The 24,840-nt window shown below is 40.0% G+C and overlaps 1 protein-coding gene across 1 annotated transcript in view; it reads right to left on the bottom strand.

Moving 5' to 3' along the window:
- The window catches only part of LOC140737212 (potassium channel subfamily T member 2), an 879,580-nt gene that overhangs the window by 302,194 nt on the left and 552,546 nt on the right, over window positions 1–24,840 (bottom strand). The window contains exon 25 of the mRNA XM_073063510.1: window positions 1,705–1,806. Coding sequence (XP_072919611.1) covers window positions 1,705–1,806 — 102 coding nt within the window. The remainder of the gene's footprint in view (window positions 1–1,704; window positions 1,807–24,840) is intronic.

Here is a 24,840-nt window from a genome sequence, read left to right as displayed (position 1 = left end):
TATTGTCTATCTCTAATTGTCCTTGTGGGTGGCAAAATGGAAATATATCTCTACCAAAGGAGGTGTATGGTATTCCTTCCCTCCCCTTGGGCAAAGTATAGCACCTGTTTAGACCCTGATCAGGGTCATGTGAAGCCATGGGAGCCGGTGGTGGATGGTCAGATGAACAGTTGGTGCATATCACGTCCTAGTTATGTGACCACAAACGCCAGGCAGACGATCTCTGAAGAGTATTAATAATGGCTCAGGTCACTTGTCTTGAAAGTCACTGCCCAGAAGAAGACAATGGCAAACCACTTCTGGAGAAAAATTGCCAAGAACAATCATGGTCATGGAAAGAGCATGATTGCTTATGTCATATGACACAGCACATAATGAGCAAACAAATTGTCCTTGATAAGATGGTGCTGAGTTGCTTTCCTGAACTGCTGCAGTCCTTTTGAAGGTAAACCCACAGTGTGGCTGCATAGGGAGTTTCAAGATTGAGCCTATAATGATGATGGACCACTGAATGTATGTTTCTAAGGCAGGATGATATTACTTCTGGGATGGAAGACATGTGAACAGAGGCATTTTCATGTATCATTACTCCTGTTCTTCATAGTGGTAGTTTTAAGAGATGCTGTTGGTATAAGTTGGTATGGTGTAACAGTGAGAAAGTGGCAGATGCAATCAGTACACATGGGCTATAATTTAACTGTAAGCAATTTAAGTTGCTTTGCACCTTGCACAAATAAAGTGGATGGCACTCTACCGACAGAAGGAGAAAGCGATCCACAATGAGACATAACAGCATATTTAGACCAATTGGGCCAAAACCTGCTCCACCATTCCAGCATGGCTGATTTATCCCTCTCCACCCAATTCTACTGCCTTCTCTCCGTAACACTTGACACTCTATCAAGAGCCTTTCAACCTCTCAGTGACTTAGCCTCTATAGCTCTCTGAGGCAATTAACTCCTTTGACTATAGATATTCCTCATCTCTGTTCTAAAGGGATGTCCTTCTATTCTGAGGCTGTGCCCTCTGGCCCTCGTCTCCCTCACCACAGGAAACATCCTCTCCATGCCTGCTCTACTGAGGTCTTTCCAGAACTGAGGAATCCTAGAGTGGACACTACAGGCATGACAAGTGCACTTTTGCACTTAATGAGATCTCAGAGCTGAGAGACGAGCAACATTTATGAATGGTTGCATCGATAATAGTGCATGCATTGATAAATACTTTTTAAAGTGTCTATATGCAAATAATTGATAGTTTTCACAGGTTTACTTTGTAAAGGATGAAGTATGCAAGTGTAAAGGTGCCGTTAAGAGCTGAGGGCATCACGTTTTGTGACCATGGTGCACTTTTGTACCTAACACACTGTTTCAGTGATAGTTCTTGCTTTCAATGAAGGATTTTCTGCTGTTAGTTCTAGGTTTATCATATGCTCATACAAGCAGGAAGACAGAGCCTACAGCTATTGCAAACAGAAGCTAACATAATATATATGTGGAAGCTGACAGAAATTTATATCATATCAAGACTTGTCAGCTGGCTATTTGGCATTTTGACGGAATTAAAAGATCTTAAGGCCTTATGTGGTTGTCTTGATTATAATAATCAAAGCACTATCGTTTTACACATTAGATTTAGATTTAATGGCAATCTACTGTGGTTGCAGATTTGTTTCAAATGAGTAAAAAACAAGAGAAGTTCTACCTGGTACAGAAGTGTATCCAACATGCTGATGCTGAAGACACGTCCAGCAGCAAATGGTTGACGAAACATGAATGCCAGATTGGAACCTTTCTCACGTTCCTTCTGTCGGAGAGAAAGGTTGTCTTTAATTTTTGTTTTCAGCAGAGCAATACTGCCTCTGACTGGCTAATGCAGGAAATACTGAAGCAGACCACAGCATAAATACAGTTAAACTTTGCTTAGAAATTGCAAGAATTATATGACAGTTGATAGGACTTCAAAGAAAATGAATGCTTACTGTTTTATCGAATTTTGATGAACATCATTTTAAAGTTATTTGAAAGTACAGAAATCTATAAAAACAGTTCAATGTTTGAGTCAAAGGTACTGATTGCTAAGCCAGGCTGAGATATTAAGGGATGAATTGTTTTCCCAGGATACCTTCATTTCGTCATGCTATTTATTATGTCATTGTCACATTGAACAGTTCTTTTGCTACAAGTCTGCAGATTGGTGTCCCAATGCAGTTGAAGGAGCTTTACAACTGTGACTTTTGTTCCATTATTTCATTTGATGGGAAATATTGTTAAGCATGCTTTGAATAATCAGCACAGAAAAGATCACCATCTACTTTGCAACATTTACATAATTTAATATCGCAGAGACCAGTGCACTCACATTACAATTCTGTTGAGCATTTCCATTCCATTACCTGTACCATTAAAAAGTAACCAGCACAGTTCCAACTAGAACATTCAACATAATTATAATATTGCAAATGCTGGAAATGCATCTGTGATAGCTTTTTGGAATATCATGTTTGTGAGCCTACAAAGGAAAATGCATCAAACTAAAAGCTCATGCATACAACATCACCAAGAGTAGTGGGAAAACTTGAAGATGGGGAAAACTTTAAAATCCAGAAAAATCCACTAAACAAGAAATAAGGAAAGGGAAGATAGATTATGAAAGTTAACCAGCACAAAATATAAAAACAGATAGTAAAAGTTTATAATAATTATATAAAGCAGAATATTGAGGCTACAGTGAGCATCAGTCCTTTGAAAGATGAAAACATTGAGTAATGTGGAAAAGACTGAGGCCTTAAATGGCTACTTTGTGGCACTCGTCATGGTGGAGGATATATCTAACATGAAAAAGAGTGATGTTACTGATGTGATGGAAGGGGAGGACCTCAATACAATCACTGTCACCGAAGAGGTAGTGATGAGCAAACTAGTGAGCTGAAAAGGCAGACAAGCCCCCGGTCCTGATGAGATGCATCTTAGGGTACTAAAGAAATGGCAGAAGTTGTAGCACTTCCATTTACCAAAGCTCTCTGGATTATGGGCATGTCCTGGCCAATTAAAAGACAACACATGTCATACCACTATTTAAAAAAGTATGTAGGCAAAATGCATTTAACCATAGGTCAGTTAGCTTAACGTCTGCAGTAAGGAAAATGAAGAAAGAAGTGTTGACACAACTGGTTATAACTGGTTCTATCAAGCATATGCAGCATGGATTTATAAAGAGCAGGTCTTGTTTGACAAATTTACTGCAGTTCATTAAGCACAGTGGATAGAGGGGTACTGGAGCTAACAGGCCTATAGTTACCCCTTTTTAATGCCTTTGTCTCTTCTTCAATTTGCTATTTTCTTATTCACTGGCATCCTTCCAGAACTCATTGAATGTTAAAACAATTCAACTGAAGGCTCTGCTATTTCTGCAGCCATTCCCTTCAAAACTGTCAGGTGTGAGCCATGTGGTCACAGTGAGGTTGCTTGAATCCGATAAGTTTTTTCAAAACTTTGTAACAATCCCTATCATGAGGGATTTAAGCTGTTCCATGCTATTTGGAACGTGCCCTAAGAAATCTTTAGGACATTTACCATGTCTTCCACTCCAAAGACTGATCCAAAGTGTTATTTTAAACTTGTATGCCATTTCTATTTTTCCTGTTATGGGATCCTCAACTTGCCCTTTAGGGGTCCCACATTTACTCTAGCTGTGTTTTTATTTTCTATATATAAGCATGGAAGCCATTGTTGTTTGTTTTGATTTGTGAGTCAGTTTTCTTTCAATTGATTTTCTCCCTCCTAAAGATTAAAAAGACAAATCTTTTTAACCTTTAGTGATTGGTTCCTGTCAAATTCCCCAGTCCTCTAATTGTAATTGCCACTTTGTGTGCTCTAGCTTTGTTTTGTCTATTTTGTTTGCTTCCTAATGCAGGAGGCCATTCAATCTTCCATGTTCATTAATCCCATTTGCCTTCTTAGGTCCCTCTGCTATTTTTTTACTGCCTGTTACGCCGCTGGCATTTAGGGTAACAATGAAGGCCCTCCTCTCTGTCTGTCCATACCGTCACACACAGATATAGAAGGACTATTCATTTCTGTTTTCATAACATTGTGTTTAAATAGGCAGGGTTGTTAGCCCTGAGCTGAGCACCCAAGCCTGGAGGACTGGGGGACCACTCAGTCTGGCATCTACCCTTTGACCTGTTCAGCATGGGTGACCCGACCAAGGCCCTGACTCTAGCCAACATAGCTCTCTGGGTCATTGAGGCATGCTACCATTCAAACCCTATGGCAAGGTTGTAATCCTCTTGGAGGCATTCCCTCTACTACTTGCAGCTTATTCTATCACTAACATGACAGGGAGGAGGTGTTGAAAGTGTTCCAACTTGACAGAGGTGTATGAGATGATAAGAGGCATGGATACTTTAGAATGGACAGCCAGTGCCTATTTGCCCCGGAGCAGCAATGGATAATACCTGAGGACATAATGTTAAGGTGAGCAGAGGAAAGCTTAGGGGAGATGTCAGAGAGTGGTAACTACCTGGAACACACTGCTTGGGGTGGTGGTAGAGGCTGATACAAAAGGGACACTTAAAGAGACTCTTAGATGGGCGTATGGATGAAAGAAAATGGAGGGCTACATAGGAGGAGGGAAGGGATGGATTGATGTTAGAGTGGGTTAAAAGATGAACACATCATTGTGGGCTTAATGACCTGCACGTGTTGTTATGTTCTGTGTTATTTGTAAAAGTACATTAAAGTGGATACATTTCCAAGACCTGACCATGTAGGAAGCTAGAGAAGAAATTGAAGAGGCCTTTGAAAAGATTTTTGATTCACCTCTTGCCATAGGGGTTCTGGAAGACTGGAGAATGACTCAATGTGATGCCACTTTTTTTAAAAAAAGGTTAACAAACATAAAGAGCAAACACGAGGAAATCTGTAGATGCTGGAAATTCAAACAACAACACACACAAAATGCTGGTGGAACACAGCAGGCCAGGCAGCATCTATAGGGAGAAGCACTGTCGACGTTTCGGGATGAAACCCTTCATCGGGACACTTCATCCTTCATCCTGACGAAGGGTCTCGGCCCAAAACGTCGACAGCGCTTCTCCCTATAGATGCTGCCTGGCCTGCTGCGTTCCACCAGCATTTTGAGTGTGTTGTTGTTTAACAAACATAAACTGGGAAAATACAGGCCAGTGAGTCTGTCATCAGTGATTGGTGAATTGCTGGAGGCGATTCTGAGGAACAGAATCTACCAACACATGGAGAGACAGGGGCTGATTCAGCACATCCAGAATGGCTTTGTGCATGTGAAGTTATGCCTGACAAATTCTTGGAGTTCTTGAAGGATGCAAGCAAAAGTATAGATGAGGTTAGAGTAGCGGATGTTGTGTATATGGACTTTTGTAAGGCCTTTGACAAGGTCCCTCATAGAAGGCTAATCTGAAAAGTTAGATTGTATGAGCTCCTATGGGAAATAACAGACTGGACTCATAATTGTCTCAATCATAGAAAGCAAAGTGTAATAGTCACAGGTTACTTCTCAGACTGGAGACCTGTGCCTGTTGGTGTGCCACAGGGGTCAGTGCTTAGACCTTTGTTATTTGTAATTTCTCTATGTGATTTGTATGTGATTGTACAAGGCAGGGTTAGCAAGTTTGCAGATAATATTAAAATAGGTAGATAGTCAGGAAGGTTATGAAAAATTATAGGGTAATTTTGATCAACTAGGTATTGGGATTAAGGATTGACCTTCAATCCAGATTAATATGAGGTATTGTATTTGGGAGACCAAACTAAGGTCAGACTTGTATATGAATGGTAAGGCCTGGGAGGGGGGTGTTATGGAACAGAAGGACAGAAGGACTTAGGAGAGCAAATGCATAGTTTGCTATGTCACGTCACAGGATAGGGTTGTGAAGGTGATGTTTGACAACCTGGCTTTCTACAGTCAGAGCATTGAGTACAGGAGTGAGGAAATTGTGTTACAGCTACATGAGACATTGGTGAGGCCATACTTTGAATATTGTGTATAATAATGGACACCCTGCTATAAGAAAGATGTTATTAAACAAGAACAAGCACAGAAAAGAATTACCAGGATGTTGTCTGGGCTAGGGAGCCTAAGGTATAAGGAGAGGTTGTGTCAACTAGGACTTTGTTCCCTGGAATGGAGGAGATGGAGGAGTCAACTACTTGAGGTATATATCATGAGGGACATACACCACGTGAGAGATGTAAGTACAGTCTTTTTCACCAGGGAGGAGATGGTAAAACAAGAGAGTATGGGTTTAAGATTAGAAATGAAAGGCTTAGAAGAGACATCAAGGGCAGTTTCTTCATGCAAAGGGTGGTGTTTATTTGGAAAGAACTGCTAGAAATAGTGGGCAAGGCAAGGACGAGCAATCCATAGGATAGGAGAGGCTTACAGGGCTATGGGCCAAACATGGGCATATGGGCCTAGATTGATGGGTGAAACATTCAGATTGGACAAGTTGGGCCAAGGAACATGTTTCCATGTTGAATGACATAAGCTCCTCTGTGATTTTTTTTCCCATTAACCCATACTAAGGGATAATATACAGCAAGCCAATTAATCTACTAGACACTAGAATACTACAGCACAGTACAGGCCCTTCAGCCCTCGATGTTGTGCTGACCCATATATTCCTTAAAAGAGTACTATACCCACACTACCTGGTAACCCTCTATTTTTCTTTCATAAATGTGCCTGTCCAAGAAGGTCTTAAATACCCCTAATGTTTTAGCCTCCACCACGATCCCTGGCAAGTCATTCCAGGCACCCACAACCCTCTGTGTAAAAACACTTACCCCTGATGTCTCCCCTAAACTTCCCTAAATGACATAAGCTTTGTATATATGCACTCTGGTGTTTGCTATTCATGCCCTGGGAAACAGGTACTGACTATACACCCTATCTATACCTCTGATAATCTTGTAGACCTCTATCAAGTCCCCTCTCATCCTTCTATGCTCCAAAGAGAAAAGTCCCAGTTCTACTAACCTTGTCTCATAAGCCATTGTCCTTCTACCCTAATCTCTGCACTCACATTCTGATTCCCACCCCCCTGCCAAACTAGTTTAAACCCTCCTCAACAGCTCTGGCAAACCTGCCCACCAAGATATTGATCCCTTTCCAGTTCAGGTGCAGCCCATCCTTTTTGTACAGGTTAGACCTTCCCCAGAGGAGATCCCAATGATCCAGAAATCTGAACCCCTGCCCCTTGCACCAACTCTTCAGCCACGCATTCATCTGCCAAAACTTCCTGTTCTTATCCTCTCTGTCTTGTGGCACAGGCAGCAATCCCGATATTACCACCCTTGAAGTCCTGCTTTTTAACTTCTTTCCTAATTCCCTATATTCCTTCTTCAGGACCTCATCCCTACTCCTATCTATGTCATTGGTCCCCACGTGGACCACTACGGACAGAGAGATATTAAAGACTGCAGATGCTGGAGTCTGGATCAACAAATAAGAAACTTCAGGAATTCAGCAGGTCAGGTAGTATCTGAGGAGGAAAATCGACAGTTGACAGCAAGTCAAAACCCTTCATCTGGTTCAGCATCCTGTTTATTGCTTTTAACCCGCCTTTGGGAAATTAATGGAAGTCAGAGCATCTATCAGAAACATACATAGTTGCAGACAGACAATACAAATTCCACAAACACAGCGTTGTAGGTCAGGTTTAAACCTAGGTTACTATGAGGCAGCATCACTACCTATTACACCACACCTACATCTTTACACCTTGGGCAGAGCCATAAAATAGGCCATTAAGGACAAAGGTCTGTGTTCTTATGGAAGAAGGTGGCAGGAAGGTGGAGTTTTAACTCATCCCATTAAAAGAAGAATATATGTAAAACACTTAAGATAAAAAGAATCCTAGTTCTACTTTGTCATTTCTTTCAACCATTTTTATCCAAATAATGACAAGACGAAGTGTAGTTTAGGCAAAGAGCAAGTTGTAGAAGTTGGAATAGAAAAAGGGGAGAGGAATTAAAGCATGTTAGTACACATACACAACAGATGAATAGCTGTAAATTCTTTCACTGGGAATTAAAAGCACCAGTTCTTCCTTTGGCACTGAATAGAAGAATACTGGGAGGTAACCAAATAAGTAAATACTATAGGTAATTTTTTAGAAATCTAGATGCAGACAATTATGATGAATTGTGAAATTAGCATCAAATTCAAACCAACGACAGACAAATCTAAGAATCATATCAGAAAATTATTCTTCACATAGACACACAAACATGGAGAATAAACTCCAGTTAGGTTAGTGGAAAAAGCAATCTAAAAATCATTTTAGAAGCAATGGATTTTACATAGAGAGGACTTCAGTATCTTTCTTGTTGGATGAAGTTGTAAACTGATTCCTTGATTATTTTGTGACCCATACAAAATTGGCTGGGGCCTCACCTGCCTGTCTTGAAAGTACTGGGGTTACCAAATGCACATTTTATTTATTCCTTTGCAGGCTGCTGACATTGCTGGCAATACTGACACCTATTGTACACTGGTAACTCTCCTCAAATTGAGTCTGGAGTTCCATTAAGGCAGACTTTCTTTCATGAAGCAACCTAAATGATTAGTCAATGAACATCCAGTAGTTTTCTTCTCATTGTACTAACTAAAAAATCCAGATGCATTTAAATACTTGAATTAAATTCTCCAGCTGCTACAGTGAAATTCAATGACCGTGTCGAACACTTGATCAACAAGAATCAGAATCAGCTTTAATATCACTGGCATCTGTCATGAAATTTATTAACTAGGATTTTATTTCTCCATTTAAGAGCTAGCAAAGAATGAATAGGAAAAGGGAACCAGTCCAAAATCTGAAAGCACAAAGTAATGATAGCAAAAATTGAAAATTTTAAAGTTCTACAATGAAAAGCTAATTTATATAATCTTTTAACTGTAAGTGAAAATCTAACTGCAGAAGCTATGGTCAAAATACAGTTATCACTGAAATATAACAATTAAGAAAAAAAGGAAAACGGGATTAGGATGGAAATATAATTATGATTTAAGACATATTTTACTGAAGGGGAGTCATCTAGGATACCCTACTCGTGGAGTGATGGGAGGATTGAAACCAGATACCCAGGATATTTTACTTCTTGAAGATGTAACTTGTATCTTGGACAAAATAATTTAAATGACTTAGTTTCTTGCAATGTATTCTTTTTGTATCATTGCTACCACTCTGATTTAGAGCATCAAAAGACATAGATGAATTTACCAAAGTGAACAGTCAAGCTGCTTATCAACACAGCTACAAACACACACTGGCACCAATAAATTTTAAAAAAATGAATAGTAAATTTTATTGCATCTGTTACTTTTGGCATGAAAACCTTCATGAACCGGAAGAGTGAAAGTCTACCTTTCCCATACTTGATTTACAGTTTAAATCTTCTCTCCCAAAATTATTTATCATTATATCTGGATGTATGAAATACTCTACATTTGTCCTTTAATGGTATAACACAGCTATTCCAAGTAAGTTGCATACTGGAGATTCAAGAGTCCATAGTTGCATTTTTCTGTTTTCATATCATTGGTGTGATCTGATACATTCTAAGATCTATATCAGAAATTACAGAGCAGCCAGAAATTGAGAAGTACCCATTGGATTTCTTCTACACTGCTTACACAATGAAAGATACACAACCTCAGAAGTGAAGGAACATGTTTTTTAAGATTCAGCAAAAAATCAAGAATTCACTGCAGGAAATGGAAACAGAGGAATTTGATTGACAGATAATCATAAATGAGTAAAATAAAAGCAGAGTAAAATCTTATAGGATTGAAGCAAGTCAGCCAAAAGCAAAACAGAGAATTGAACTACAGCCCTTTGGTGCTTTCAGCATAACCTCAGCAGCCTCTGTCCTGGTCTTTTACATTTTTATACAGAGTGAAATACCTTGTTCCATGTCAATCAAATTCCTCAGTAGCCAACCTGTGAATTCTTTATTATAAATCCGGAAACTCATTATTCCTTGGTGACCTTTATACCTGGTATAACAATTCTATTAAATCTGCTGTTCAACCTATATTTTATTTCTTTAAATGCAACAGCATGACACATGCAATCAAATATACAATTACTAAAATCAAAAAGAATTCACAAAATTGTTGTCTGGAATATACTAATTTCTTTCTTGACCAATCCCACTGGTGCTCCGCTGCTAGTTCGAATTACGTGGAGTAGCATGAAAGACAAATTAACATCCAATGCCTTGTCAATCATGCAAAGATTTAATTCTTTGCTTCCAGATTAATTATTACTTGGACTATACATGCATGCATCTACGGTACTATTATAAATTCTCATTTCCCTTCTTCCTAAATGAGATCTAACATTAAGTACATTTTGTTTGGAGGAACACTGGAGGGTCTAACAAATTTTTCTATATGCAGTTTGCATACATAATGCAAACTGACAGAATTAAAAATAATTAATAGCTGCTGACGCAGATCATCAAATAAATGCTGGTGTACTGTGGCAATGAACCACCTTGAAGCAATAGGAAGTAAATTTCAGAAGCAGAGTTTAACGTGTATGCACTACCACATCCTGTATTTAGCGTACCTAAGAGAAGATGACTTTCTATTACTCAGTTCCTGTTTGCTGACACTGATTGAAAAGCATAAATGTGTGAATGTTGACAAAGGGAAGGATCATATTCTGAGATATTGATCCCACACAATCAAATAGCTCACTCCACGAAACTGGTATGAGTAAATTGTGAGAAAAGTACTGAACAGTTTAAAATAGAGTCATTGATCAAATACAAATGCATGCAAAACAAAACATCTTTGTAATTAATTTTATAAATATTCAAAGAATGTTTGCTATATCATTCTGTTTGGATCATATTGATGATATTCAATGCCATTGCTATTTTATACCACAGGTATATTTTTTAAGATTACATTTTCTTCTTAAAAGAAATGTATGACACTTCACAGGGTATGGAATTTTAAAAATTGTTGTCTAGGTTTTTAAATGAAAGAGGCATCGCTTTAAATATTCATTTACTTTCTTTTTTTCAGTTCTTCTAATTGATGGCTTGCATTTGTTTTGCCCCAGAAGGAATCAAAAGATGTTACAGTTGTGTTAGAGAAGAAACATTAAGATCAAAGAGTCAGAATTGGGGATAATTACAGATGATCACACAATTCTATCAGCCATTCTTAAGACAAAGAAGTTTATGCCTGCACACACCAAGGTCTAACCATCATTCAGTCATGATAAATAGCAGGCAGTATTCTTGTCACATGCTAGGTAATTGATGCGCTATCAATAACTCCGAAAGACTGGAAGTAGAGTAAATACTGAAAGGCTTTTATTAGCAGTAAAACGGAGCACGTCCATGCTGGATGACTGTGGGAGGGGCAGAGACACAATCACCTTTATCCAGGGGTCTGTGGGAGAAGCCACAGGAGCAGTTAGAAGAGGGGCGTGTCCAGACAGATATACATGATTTACCACAGTAATGACCATATCCAAGAAGATTGAGTCCAAACAGTTATCTTGACTATCAATGGCACAACCATTTCAAAGTCTTACATCATTATTACTTTGGTGGGAGAGGGTTTGTTAACCACTGGCTAGAAAAAGAACAAAAACAGGTACAAAACTACATTGTACAGTGTGTTTCAACTTCTCACTTCCCACGGATCTTCCCCTATCGATGGTAAAAGTGTCATGGAAATTCTTTCACTTGGGTGCAGTTTCAATAACATAAAGAGATACAGAGCCCACAAAGTTAAAATCATTTCTTAGTGATTTTCACCAAGAATTATTACTTGTACCAGTAATTAATATAGCTGAAACAATTGGAGTATTTTCTACTCATCTAGTCATAAAGTTGACTACTGGTCTCTGCATTGTGCACATGCCCAGGAAGCAACCACAGAAGGTGGCACATAAAGAAAACAGTTAAAAAAAACATATACGATCAATGTAAGTACTTCAGAAATAGAGATAATTGTTAATATGGAATGCTGCAGGTCTGATTCACTGATTTATGGGTGGACAGCGGGGCAGCTGTATGGGCTCAGTAATAACAAAGACTAGGCCTCAAGCCATGGTGTCGCCTGTATACAGCCACCAAAAGAGAAGCGTCAAAGGCGGTGTGCTCCACTGGGAGCAGAGTGGCACGGTGTCCAGGCTGGAATCGGTGCTGCCCAACACTGCCCCCCAGTATTCGCCTGGCAGAAGACAAGATGTATTGTCACTGTTTGCAGATTTCTACAGCATCCATGGACACAGAGTCTGGACCATTTTTGTTTTGCGTGGCAATACTTTACTGATATCCTACATGTGCTTGTTATCTTGTATGTGTTATGTGTGTTACTATTGGTACTGTGTTTTACATCTTGGTCCCGGAGTAACGCTGTATCATTTGGGTATATTCATGGGTATTTGTGTATGGCTAAATTACAATTAAGCTTGAATTGAACTGATTAATTGTGCACAAGTACACTGTGACAATTATGTAACCAGAAAATAAATAGTTAATGATGCCCATTGTCTGTAAAAGAGTGACGAATGAAATCATACATTTGTCACCAATTGAAAAGAATAAGAAGATAGAAGGGTATAAAATTTTGTTGCTAAAGTTGCTGCTAAACTAGGTGCTAATTTACATCAACAAACACAGATGTGATATGTAAATGACAATTGGTAGATTGTTCTATAGTCAGGAGATAATCAGTAGGATGCCCATGAGGTTTCTCATGATCTGCTGTAGTGGCAGCAGGGAATTAGAGAGTTTCTTTGCACCAGCAGTTCTCTGCTGCAGTTTATATTATACTCTGGGCCTGCTCACCTCCCCCTACCTCGGCTCTTCCTCACAAAGCCACTGTATGTTGTGGGCAGCGGCACAGATAATGTCAGACCTGAACCACATGCATTATGAGGGAATTTAGATAAAGCTGACCTATGAATGGCCATTTTTAACCTTCCTAATACACCACTCCTCCCTGTCTAAAGGTGGATGATTGGTCCTGGGAGGGAAGAATGTAAAGAGATTTGTGGAAGGGTTGAGAGGAGGGCTGTGGAAGATGTTTTGGGAAAATAATTCATGTTTGTTTCTGTGTACGCAAATATACAGTGTACCCATATGTGGTGACAGTGTCATCTGAGCAACTATTCCATTGGCCCAATTAGCGATAGGAGCAGGCCACAGTAACAAGGGTTCTCTCAGGTTGACAACACTTGTTTAAGCATACAGACAGGACAAGCAGGGTGGACATTGTTGGGAGTAGGATATGGTGAGAGTAGGAGAGTCAGGCTTTGGTTCAAAGGAGGTTTCAGCGCAAAGGAGAGCCGATAAAAGGTGCTGGAGGGAAAGAGGGAGAAGAGGGGAGCAGTAGTGATAGGGACTCAATAGTCAGGGAAACAGACAGGAGATTCGGCAGATGTGAACGGGGCACCCAGGTGCCAGGGTCAGGGACACCTTGGATCATGTCCACAACATTTTGGAGAGGGAGGGAGAGCAGCCAGATGTCTTGGTACATAGGAAGGAAAAGCAAAGACATCCGGAACTGAGAAATTAGAGAACTAGAGAGAGCTGAGAAAGCTGAGAAGCAGGACCTCCCGGGTAGCAATTTCTGGATTGCTAGATTCATATGCCAGTGAGGGCTGTAGGTTCTTGGATCATTGGGGTTTCTTTGGGGGGAGGTATGACCTGTCCAAAAGTGACGGGGAACAATATTCTCACCGGCAGGTTCATTAGAACTGTTGGGCAGGGGTTGAATTAATTTGGCAGTGGGGTGGGAAACAGAGTCAAGGGACAGGATAGGATGAATGGTAAAAAAGGCTAGATAGTGTGCAGTCAGACTGCCGGGAAGGGCAGGCAGATGATAGGACAAAATTGCAGCCAGCAGGGCAAGTACCAATGCATTAGGGATGCAGAATCAATAATGGTAGCAAATACAGTGCTCAAAGTGTTATATCTCAATGCATGAAGTTTACGAAATAAGGTGGATGATCTTGTTGCAATATTACAGATTGTCAGGTGTGATGTTGTGGACGTCACTGAATCATGGCTGAAGGATGATGAATGTCCAAGATTACACGTTGTATCGGAGGAATAGGACGGTAGGCAGAGGGGGTGGTGTGGCTCTGCTAGTAGCATTGGAGAGGGTTCAGGGGAGGTTCACAAGGATAATTCAAGAATGGCGTCAAATCAGTAAAAAGATGTGACAAAGGATCAGAAGATGTTGAACCCTTGTGAGTTGAGTTAAGAAACTGCAAAGGTAAATGGACCCTGATGGCAGATGTATACAGGCCTCCCAACAGTAGCTGGGATGTGGACCACAGATTACAACAGAAAATAGAAAAGGACGTTCCTTCTGAACGTTGAAAGGACTGGACAGTGTAGATGTGGAAAGGATGTTTCCCATGGTGGGGGAGTCTTGGACAAGAGGGCAGAGCCTTAGGATAGAGGGGCATCCATTTAAAACAGAGATGCGGAGAAATTTCTGCTGAGAGTGGTGAATTTGTGGAATTTATTACCACAGGCAGCCATGGAGGCCAGGCTGCTAGGTGTACTTAAGGGAGAGATTGATAGGTTCTTGACTGGACATTGCATGAAAGATGATGGGGAAGAAGGCTGGGAACTGGGATTGAGGAGGAGAAAAAAAAAAGTATCAGCCATGATTGAATGGTGGAGCAGACTCGACGGCCAAATATGTTTAATGGTCTAAAAGTATATTAAGAGTTTGCAGCCAATCTCCAGTTATCCTAGAGCTCCATGCCACTGGACTAAGACAGTCTATAAGGTGAATGAGATGCAATGACTGAGGAAAATGAATGTCTTTCTACGACACTCCTTTCTTTGTTATTTTAATGCATTCATGTGCTTATTTATTTGAAATGAGTTGACTCTGTCAAAACAGTGGCCAAGAAAACATCATTTAGGCAAATAAGCATTTATCCACTAAAGCTGCCAATGGTACTGACTAGGTTTTTTTTTATTATTCGCGAGGCACCAAAACAATAATTGGATGGAGCACAGAGCCATGAATGGCTGGAAGGGGAAAAAAAAATGTATGTGATATCTCTATCACACCATTGTTGCTATTAGATCTAATTAATATATACAAGTCCTATTAGGGCTGTCAGAATCTGTCAGACTGGCTTATACATTAATCTTTCACTACACCCTCATTATGCTAGGTACCTTCGTAACAGGCTACAGCAAGCAGCATACAAAAATCTTTCCCGGAAAGTACAAATTAATACTCTGAACCTTTGTATCAGACTCTTCAGACTGTTCCAAAGGAAATTGTGAAGATCAAGCAGTACTGGGGTATTAGATAACAATCCTACACTGTTGTGACACTATTTCATTGTGGATATTAGGCCTCAAAGATTGGATTTCATTCAATGTCACACTCGCAGTTCATCTGTAATCAACTTTGACCTAAAAGGGGTATTTTCTCAGATTAACTGTACTAAGGACTGCATAAAAAACTCTTTCAGGACAGTTTGATTTATAGCCTTGTCTTTCTCCAAGTTTTACTCACTTTTAATCTTTCTTGGTAGCAAGAAGATTGCCTAATACAAGAATAAGAAAAAAGAGAAGGTAGGTGAAATAACTATGAATTGTTTTAACAAAACTGTTCACACTTCGCCAGATGGATAGTTAGAAAGCGAAAATAGATACAGCAAGATAAGTGCTGAAGGCTAAATAACCATGAACAAGTCAGCCGGTCTGAAAGGACAATCAGGCACAAAGAGATAAGAGCATCTTCCCAATAATGTGAAAACAAGTCTGACACAAGATTACAATGTCCAAGACAAGGAGAATAAATGCTCTATGAAAACTAGGATGAATAAAAATACTTAAAATAAACAGCAATAGATCCAAATTAACTACTCATATACTTTGAAACATACCCATTTTCCAGCTAACTGTATGTTAATAATATTCACAAAATATATGTTAGAACGGAGATGGTAATTTATTAGAAATGTTCAGATCATCCTAAATGAGTACCTATTCATTATGAATAACTAAAAGATAAATAATTGAAACAGCACTGCTGCTAGAACTGAATAAGATGAAACACACCACAGAAACATTTTTCCTTACAGGGCTCAAGACAAAATTAATGAAGAAATTTGACTGCTTACATGGGTTTGAAAAATACAATTGCATGACTAGAATTCTTGCAGGTTTTTCCAAATGGAAGAGCATTTTTTGCGGAAATGAAATGTGGTACAAGCACTTCCACATCTGTTTGTAACACTCCGGAAATTTGATCGAGCACTTTCTTCTGCTGTGTTGTGATTTTCATATTGGGTGCACAGGGGATCACATCTTTTCTCATGCATTCAAAGTTCAAAGTACATTTATTATCAAAGTATGTACACATTATAAAATCTTGAGATTCATCTCCTAACAGGCAGCCATAGAACAAAGACACCCAAAGAAACCCAAATATAAAAGAGGACTCTCCAACACCCAATGTGCAGAGAATTAAAACTACATCATGCCCATAAAAAAGAATTCATTAAAAATAAAAGAATAAAATAACACCCAATAGGTAATGAAATACAAAATAGTAGTAACTGCAAGCAAATAGTATTTCTGAACTGAGGTCTGCATAGTTCAACGTAGAGCGAGTAAAGGTAATGAAGCAGTGATCTGAACTGGCCCGTACACCACGTTGGGCCCTGACACCCTGACCTTTTTAATCCGGTCCTGCATTTAACTCTCCATCCGAACATCGGGTTCTGCCACTTCAAACAGCATTCTGAACTGATCCACCCCTCACTTCGGGCCTCGACACCTTGACCTTCTGTCCCGAGAATCACCATTGTTGATTTTCCCAATATAACCCATGAGTGGTCCAGCAACTAAATCCTTAACTAGCTTCCATCATTCTGCACCCTCTCACTCTGTATTAATCTCATTCACTGTCCACCAATATTAAAATCTAGGCTGAAACACCTTGGTTCACAATTCTTCTGACTTCACAGCTCAGCAATGCTGAAGATCACAGAGGAGGTCTAGATCTCTCAATCCACACCACAGGCCCCAATAGCTGAAAACCACTCCTACCAAGACTTGAACCACGGCTTCAGACCTTTTTGGTTATTGTTAGCTATTCCTCCCTACTGACTCCTTAAACCTGGCTTCAGCTGTGACTACAGATTGCCTCACAAAAATACACACTCCCAAATTATTTGTGCACAAGGCCTTCAACAGACTAGGCTTCTGCACCACTGCAATACCTAACTCACTTTGGTACCTTAGAATAATTGGGTCATTATTTTTTATGGCTATGTTACCAACAGTCAATGTGGAAACTATCACTAGAATAAAAAACAAGATATCAGAGTAGATGGCTGGAAGCAATCTCATCCTTCCCAACCGTGTTGAAAACATGCCTAATGCCACCTTAGTATAGATGCAGTAGATAAGCCCCATTAGTCATACACTAATGGAATTCCTAACACCCGCTCTAGGCTCTGACCCAAATAGAAGTTTATACTAATTGTTGTAGGTTTACATGCAGCCTTATCAGCAGTCCTTAAAAGGAATACAGCACAGAACAGTACAGCATAGTAGCAGAATCTTCACTCCATAATGTTATGCCAAACTAACTAGATTGGTAAGAAAATGCTCAATTAAAGTAATTCCTTCTGGCTACACAATGTCCATGTCCTTCCTTTTCTTGCACATTCTTGTGCCTATCTGTGAGTGTCTTGAGTACCTCTGTTGTACTTGTCTCCAGCAGCACCCCTGGCTGTTCACTCCAGGCACCCAGCACACTGTGTGTGGAAAAAGTTTGGCCTAAACCTCTCCTTTGAACTTATCCTCTTTCAACTTAAATGCATGCCCTCTGGTATAAAACATCTCAGCACTGGGAAAAAAGATTCTGGATGCTCTATCTATGCCTGTCGTAAACTTCTATCGATCTTGTTTCAGCCTCAGCTGCTCTAGGGAAAATAGCCCAAATTTGTCCACCCTTCTAGATGGGCTTTCCATGAGGAACATTGTCAATCTCCTTACTAAAATGCATGTAGACCACATCCATCTTCATCAATCACCATCATTATCTCCTCCGAAAACTGAAATCACATTAGTAGGTCATGAACTGCCCTGCACCAAGCCATGCAGACTAAATAGGCTATGCTTTTTTTTCCAAGTGTTTATAAATCCTCTGTCCAATAATCCTCTCCAATAGGTTTTCTACCACTTACATGAGACTCTTTGGTCTATAGATTTCAGGATAAGGAAACAGCATTAGCTACTCACCAGTTCTCTGCAACCTGTCCTGTGGCTAGAGAGGATGTGAAGATATTGGTCAAAGCCCCAGCAATAACACCCCTTGCTTTCTTAATAACCTGGGGAATACCCATCAGGCCCTGAGGACTTATTTACTTAATGTTTCTAAGAGATCCAACACTACCTCCTTTGCTTTGTCTCACAGTGTCCTAGCATATTTGCATGCTCCACACAGATCTCCCTATCCTTCTCATTGGCGAATAATGATGCAAAATACTCATTAGGGATATTATCCACATCCTTTGCCTCCTAACACATACTCTGTCCTTTATCCCTGAGTGGTCCTATCCACTGCCTAGTTATCCTCTTGCTCCTAATATATGTATAGAATGCCTTGGAATTCTTTTTAATCCTACTTGTTAAGGACTTTTCATGGCCACACTTGGCTTTCCCAATTCCCTTCTCAAGTTCTATTCTGGTTTCTTTATAATCTTACTGGAATAAACCTGTCCTGTACTGAGCAATTGATCTTTAAACATCCTCCAAATGTTGGATGTGAGCTTGCTCAATTGTTAACACCAAATAACAACTGTTAGTAATTAACTCTAGTTCCTGTCAAATATGTTTGTAATTTTCCTTTTCCAATGAAACACTCTCATAAAATCAATACTTATCCTTGTATTTTGCTACCTTAAATTTTAAGGAGTTGTGATCACTGTTTGTTAACTGTTACTCCACTGAAACGTCAGTCACTATGCCACCTCATTATCCAACACCAGGTCAGTATGGCTCCCTCTCTTGTTATACTGATATCTCCATATCGATTTAGAAACCTTCCTGGATGTACCTAACAAATTCTGTCCCATTTAAACTTCTTGCACTGAGGAATTAAACTAAATAAGTGGAAGTCACTTACTACATCGGCCCTGTTTTTACACCTTTCCCTAATCTGCTTGCATATCTGTTCCTCAACGTCCAAGTGACTACTGGAGGGGGGGTTGTGGTGAACTACATATACCTGTCTGGACACGCCCCCCCCCCCGCTGACTGCTCATGTGGCCCCTCCCACTGACCATGGCTCCTCCCACAGACCCCAGTATAAAGGCAATTGAGGCCTGAGCCCTGAGCCCTGCCCTCAGTCTCCAGGATGTAGTATGGTGGTCAGCTACTGCTTGTTCCTTCTTCCAGTCAATAAAAGCTGATATCTCGCCTCACGTCTCAGAGAGTTATTGATGGTGCATCAGGGATGTAGTATACATCTCAAGAGATGAGCCTTCATCATGTCCCTTCTGAGTGCATTTGTAATATTGTCCTTAATTCAGTTTTCTGTGTCAGTGATCTGTTAGATTTTTTGTGAGGGAGGGGTTGGGGGATTTGCGGTTTGAGGTTCTAGCTGCTCTTTTACATGTGGGTGATCTATTAGTTTTATGTGCGAGGGAAGGGGAAGGGGTTTAGGATTTGCAAGTTTTGTTTCTTCTTCATTTTCATATGGGGTGGGGGTTGATGTCTTCTCGTTTAACAACACCCATGGCTTCTCTGTATTTCATGGCCATCTGGAGAAGGCGAATATCAGAATTGTATTGTACATGCATACTTTGACAATAAAATGAAGCTTTGAACCCTATAATTCCACGTACTGATCCATGCTATAAGTTCATCATCAATTGCCCATAATACTCCTAGTATTACAATACACATACTTTGTCCCATTGTGTCTATTACCTTGCTCCTGCCTGTTCTTACTTGTCATGACATCTGTCTTCTCAATTCCTTCACTTTTTGACCTAGTGCTCTCATTCCTAACCTCCTGCCAAACTAGTTTAAATCCTCCCAAGTAGCACTAGTGAATTTCCTGGCCAGGATGTTAGTTTCCCTCCATTTCTGGTATAATCTGTCCCTCTTGGTCATCCCTGCCCCAGAAGACGTTCCAATAATCCAAGAACCTGACCCCTGAACCTGAAACCCTGCCACCTGCACCAGATACCAGATCCCCAGCCACGTACAGTACAATACAAAAGTCTATATATATATATCTAGGATACCTCGGACTTTTGCACAGTATGTGGTAATTTTATGCATTGCATTCTACTGCTGCCGTAAAATAAAGATAAATTTCATGACATATGTGAGGGCTGATAAACCTGATTGTGATATGGGTCTCTTTTGTGGAATGAGTGTGCAAACAGGGCAGGAAAAGGAAAATCATGGTTGGGAAATGTGTAAGGGAGAGGGAAGGAGCAGGAAGCACGAGAGAGATATCCTGTAATGATCAATTGTTTGTAATCAAGTGACCTTGCCTGGTGTCTTAAGGCTGGGTGTGTCTGCACTTGCACCACTCCCTGCCCCGGCACTCCTTCTCTACCACCCATCCCACACAGTCACTCCCAACATCTTTTGCTCCCCACCAGATTTACAAACTCACTCACCACTCCACATTGACAAATACAGTGCTATGCAAGATTAGCTATATATATGTGCCTAAGATTTCTGCACAGTACTGTATTCATCTGTGCTATCTTTATATCTTTCCCTGACTAGCACATAGAACTGAGAGTAATCCAAAATCTACTACTCTTGAGGTTATACTTTTCAGCCTCTTTCCTAATTCCCTATACTCACTGTGCAAGACCTCTTCCCACTCTTTACCTATACTGATGTTCACAACTCACCAGACTGAATTTAGTGGGTTGTAATGAGATCTTGTCTCAAAGGACTAACAATATTATTAGTAAAATCTGCTGTCACAATTGGCACTGTTGATATTTTTGGGGAGTGCCTTACACCACCCTAATACTGAATACCAGCTCTAACAATACCACTTCATGCTCTCTACTTATTCTCCTTAAAGACCAGCTCTCGAATACCTCTTCATGCAGACATGACACAATAAAACATACAAGAATACATGAAGAAACATGCCCTTCCACCCGCAGTAGTTATGCTGACTATAATGTGAATCCAAGCTAATCCCATCTTCCTGCATTCCATTTGAAACATGAATGTTCTATGTCCTATTTTAACTCTAGTCCATCTCTCCTTGTCCAAACATGTCCCACTACATTCATAACATTTGTGGTGTCCTTTGCCATTTGAACATAATTCATTCCCTAGACCCATTTGCTGATTTTCATCTTAATATCCTATCCTTCTGTTATCAGCCCTGTACTAGTACAGCTTCTGCTTCTTTCTAGAACAGAGACCCCTCAGCTACTGTGCTCCTGGTTGAAATAATTCTTACATTGAACAACATTTTTTTAAAACTCCATTTATTTTCCAAAAATAAGATTTCTATCTATAATAATTGTCTCAGTGCCACTTGTCACTCTCATGCTAATTTAGATTTTTCTTCGTGGCCAATATACACCTTCACACGGTCAGTCCCTGTCCCTTTTCACCCCTTCTTTGACTTCTCTATTTCCATTTCATGGGATGGGTGAGCAAATACAAGCCCTCAAACACCCACAAGCTGTGCTAACCAAACCTCTTCCACTTTGTTTTAATTTTCAGTCTGTATCTATCTACAATATTATTTCTATTTGGATAATGCCTCCTTTCATACCAGTTTTCCAATATGTCTTTTTAAAAAATTTCTCAGCTGCAAGTTCCCTTCCACCATACCCTGCATGACTCTCAAATATATCTGCTCCATTTCTTGCACTTCTGCTTTCACCCCCCTCCTTCCCAGAAGACTGTAAGACCATAAGACATTGAAGCCAAATTAAGCCACTCAGCCCATCGGGTCTGCTCCATCATTCCGTCATGGCTGATCCGGGATCCCGCTCAACCCCATACACCTGCCTTCTTGTCATTTCCTTTGATTACCCTGACCAATCAAGAAATGATCAACTTCTGTCTTAAATATATGCATGGAGTTGGCCTCCACCACAGAGAGTGGCAGAGCATTCCACAGATTTACTACTCTCTGGCGAAAAAAATTCCTCCTTACTTCTGTTCTAAAGGTTGCCCCTCAAGTTTGGGATGTGCCCTCTGGTTCTAGATACCCCCACCATAGTAAACATCCTCTCTGTATCCATCCTATCTACTCCTTTCAACATTTGGTAGGTTTCAATGAGATCACCACACTTTCTTCTAAATTATGGCAGCCCAAAGATGCTAAATGCTCCTCATATGCTGAAGCCTTCATTCGCAGAATCATCCTCATGAACCTTGTCTGGACTCTCTCCAATGACACCACATCCTTTCTGAGATATGAGGCCCAAAGATGTTGACAATACTCCAAGTGTGTCCTGACTAGTGTCTTATATAGGCTCAGCATTATCTCCTTGCTTTTATATTCTATTTCCCTTGCAATAAATGCCAACATTGCATTTGTCTCCTTTAACAAAGACTCAACCTATAAATAACCTTCTGGGAGTCTTGCCCCTCTGATATTTGAACCCTCTCCCCATTTACATAATAGTCTGCACTATTGTTCCTTCTATCAAAATGCATTATCATACAATTCCCAACACTCTATTCCATCTGTCACTTTTTTGCCCATTCTTACAATTTGTCTAAGTCCTGCTGCAATCACATTGACTCCTCGGCACTACCTACCCCTCCTCCTATCTTCATATCCTCCACAAACATTGCCACAAAGTTGTCAATTCCATTATCTAAATCATTGACAAAAAATATGATGAGTAGTAGTCCCAATACTGACCCCTGAGGAACATCGCTAGTCACTGGCAGCCAACCAGAAAGGGTCCCTTTTATTTCCACTCGCTGCCTCCTGCCTGTCAGCCATTCTGCTATCCATGCCAGTATCTTTCCTGTAACACCATGGGATTTTATCTTGTTAAGCAGCCTCATGTGTACCACTTTTTCAAACATCTGAAACTCTAAGTAAATTACAGCCACTGCCTCTCCTTTCTCTGCCCAGCTTGTTACTTCTTCAAAGAACTCTAACAGATTAGTCAGGCAAGATTTCCCTTTACAGAAACTAAGCTGACTTTGACTCATTTTATCTTTAGTCTCCAAGTACCTCAAAACCTCATCCTTAATAATATACTTCAACACTTTCCCAACCACTGAGGTTAGGCTAACTGGCCTAAGATTTCATTTCTTTTGAGAGTGGAGTGACAGGATGATAATGATACAACGATAGTGTAATGGTCTCTTCTGGCACTTGGCTATCATCCTCAGGAATTGGGCCTCAATCACCTTGTTTAGTTCCTAATCATTCCCAGGTTCCACTAACTACAAACACCTGCTTTCCATCAGCAATTTATAAAAATCCTGTGACCGCAACAAGGAGGTGTCAGTTTGTTGGTCGACTCGTATGAGTAACCTCGTTCCATGGTTCTTAGGACTATCAGTTCTAAGTCTAGCATTGTTCCTGTATTCTCTATGAAAACTAAGACTCCGGGTAAAGACTTCCTTGGTACCAACTCTGTGCTTGCTGTGACCGTAATGCCTCCCAACTTGGCCTCCGCGCCTGTGTTCAGCACTTGGGTTTGTTCCACTGCCATGTCCTTGTAACAGATAGGATTCCCTTTCTTCTTTCCTTTGGTCCCACCAGCCTCCACATTCAATGCATTACCCACTATAGTTTCTGACACATTTAAAGCTGAAAGGGAGTGGAGGGTGGTGATGACCTTGCATTAAAAGGAACTATTCCTTCCAGGATGCTCTGGGTTCATTTTTACTGATATTTACTTCCCTACTAACAGCACCTTCTCATGCAATTATAGGAAATGCTGCACCTGCCCTTTAATGGTTTTTCATTATCCAGGGTCCTTACAAATGGAATAGCAATTAACATGCATTTCATTCAATTTGGTATAATACAGTCAGTTTCCTCTACATTAGAGAAACCAAAGGTAGATTAAATAACTACTTTGCAAAAATCTCCAGTTAGTTTGTAAGCACAAACCTGTTAGCAATCTTCAGCCACTTTATTTCTCCGCTCTCTCCCAATTTGACTCCTGTTTTTAGCCTCATTCATTTCCCCAATAATCTCTCATACAGAGCATATCAAATTCCCTCCAGGCACCTTATAGCCTTCCAAATTTAATGTTGCATTCAACAATTTCAGATAAACAGACACTCCTTGTATATCCACAATTCCAATTTTTTTCTACTGATTATCAAATTCTGATGAGACATCATGCACCTGGAATTTTAACTCTATGTTCTCTTGGCACAACCTGCTGCTTAACCTGTGGAGCTCTTTGAGTACTTTATATTTTATTTAGAAGTAATTTCACATGGAAAAAGCAGCAGCCTTCTTTGCATATTATTAATGTGCACAAGTGCTAACATTGAGTGATTAACTGCATTTCTTGTAAATAACATAAAAGGTTGGCCATTTCAGTGTCAATGAAAATTATGCACAATGCCATTACTTGATGACAATCGGGAAGTAATTAGCTAATTATCAAGAACTAACAGGAGGAGAAAATATCACTAAGTATGTAGCAACAGAAATAATAAATTTGTTTCAAGAACATGCATCACTTCTATTAATTATTGAAAAAATGAAGGATACGATGGATATTTTTCCTTTGTAGACTTCCATTCAATTAAGAAGTTCTTAATTTATTGGTGCTCTATACTATTATGT

This window comes from Hemitrygon akajei, chromosome 12 (genome assembly GCF_048418815.1).
Source record: "Hemitrygon akajei chromosome 12, sHemAka1.3, whole genome shotgun sequence".
Lineage (NCBI taxonomy): Eukaryota > Metazoa > Chordata > Chondrichthyes > Myliobatiformes > Dasyatidae > Hemitrygon > Hemitrygon akajei.
The sequence above is the reverse complement of the archived record's forward strand: the minus strand, read 5'-3'. Positions and strand labels throughout refer to the sequence as shown.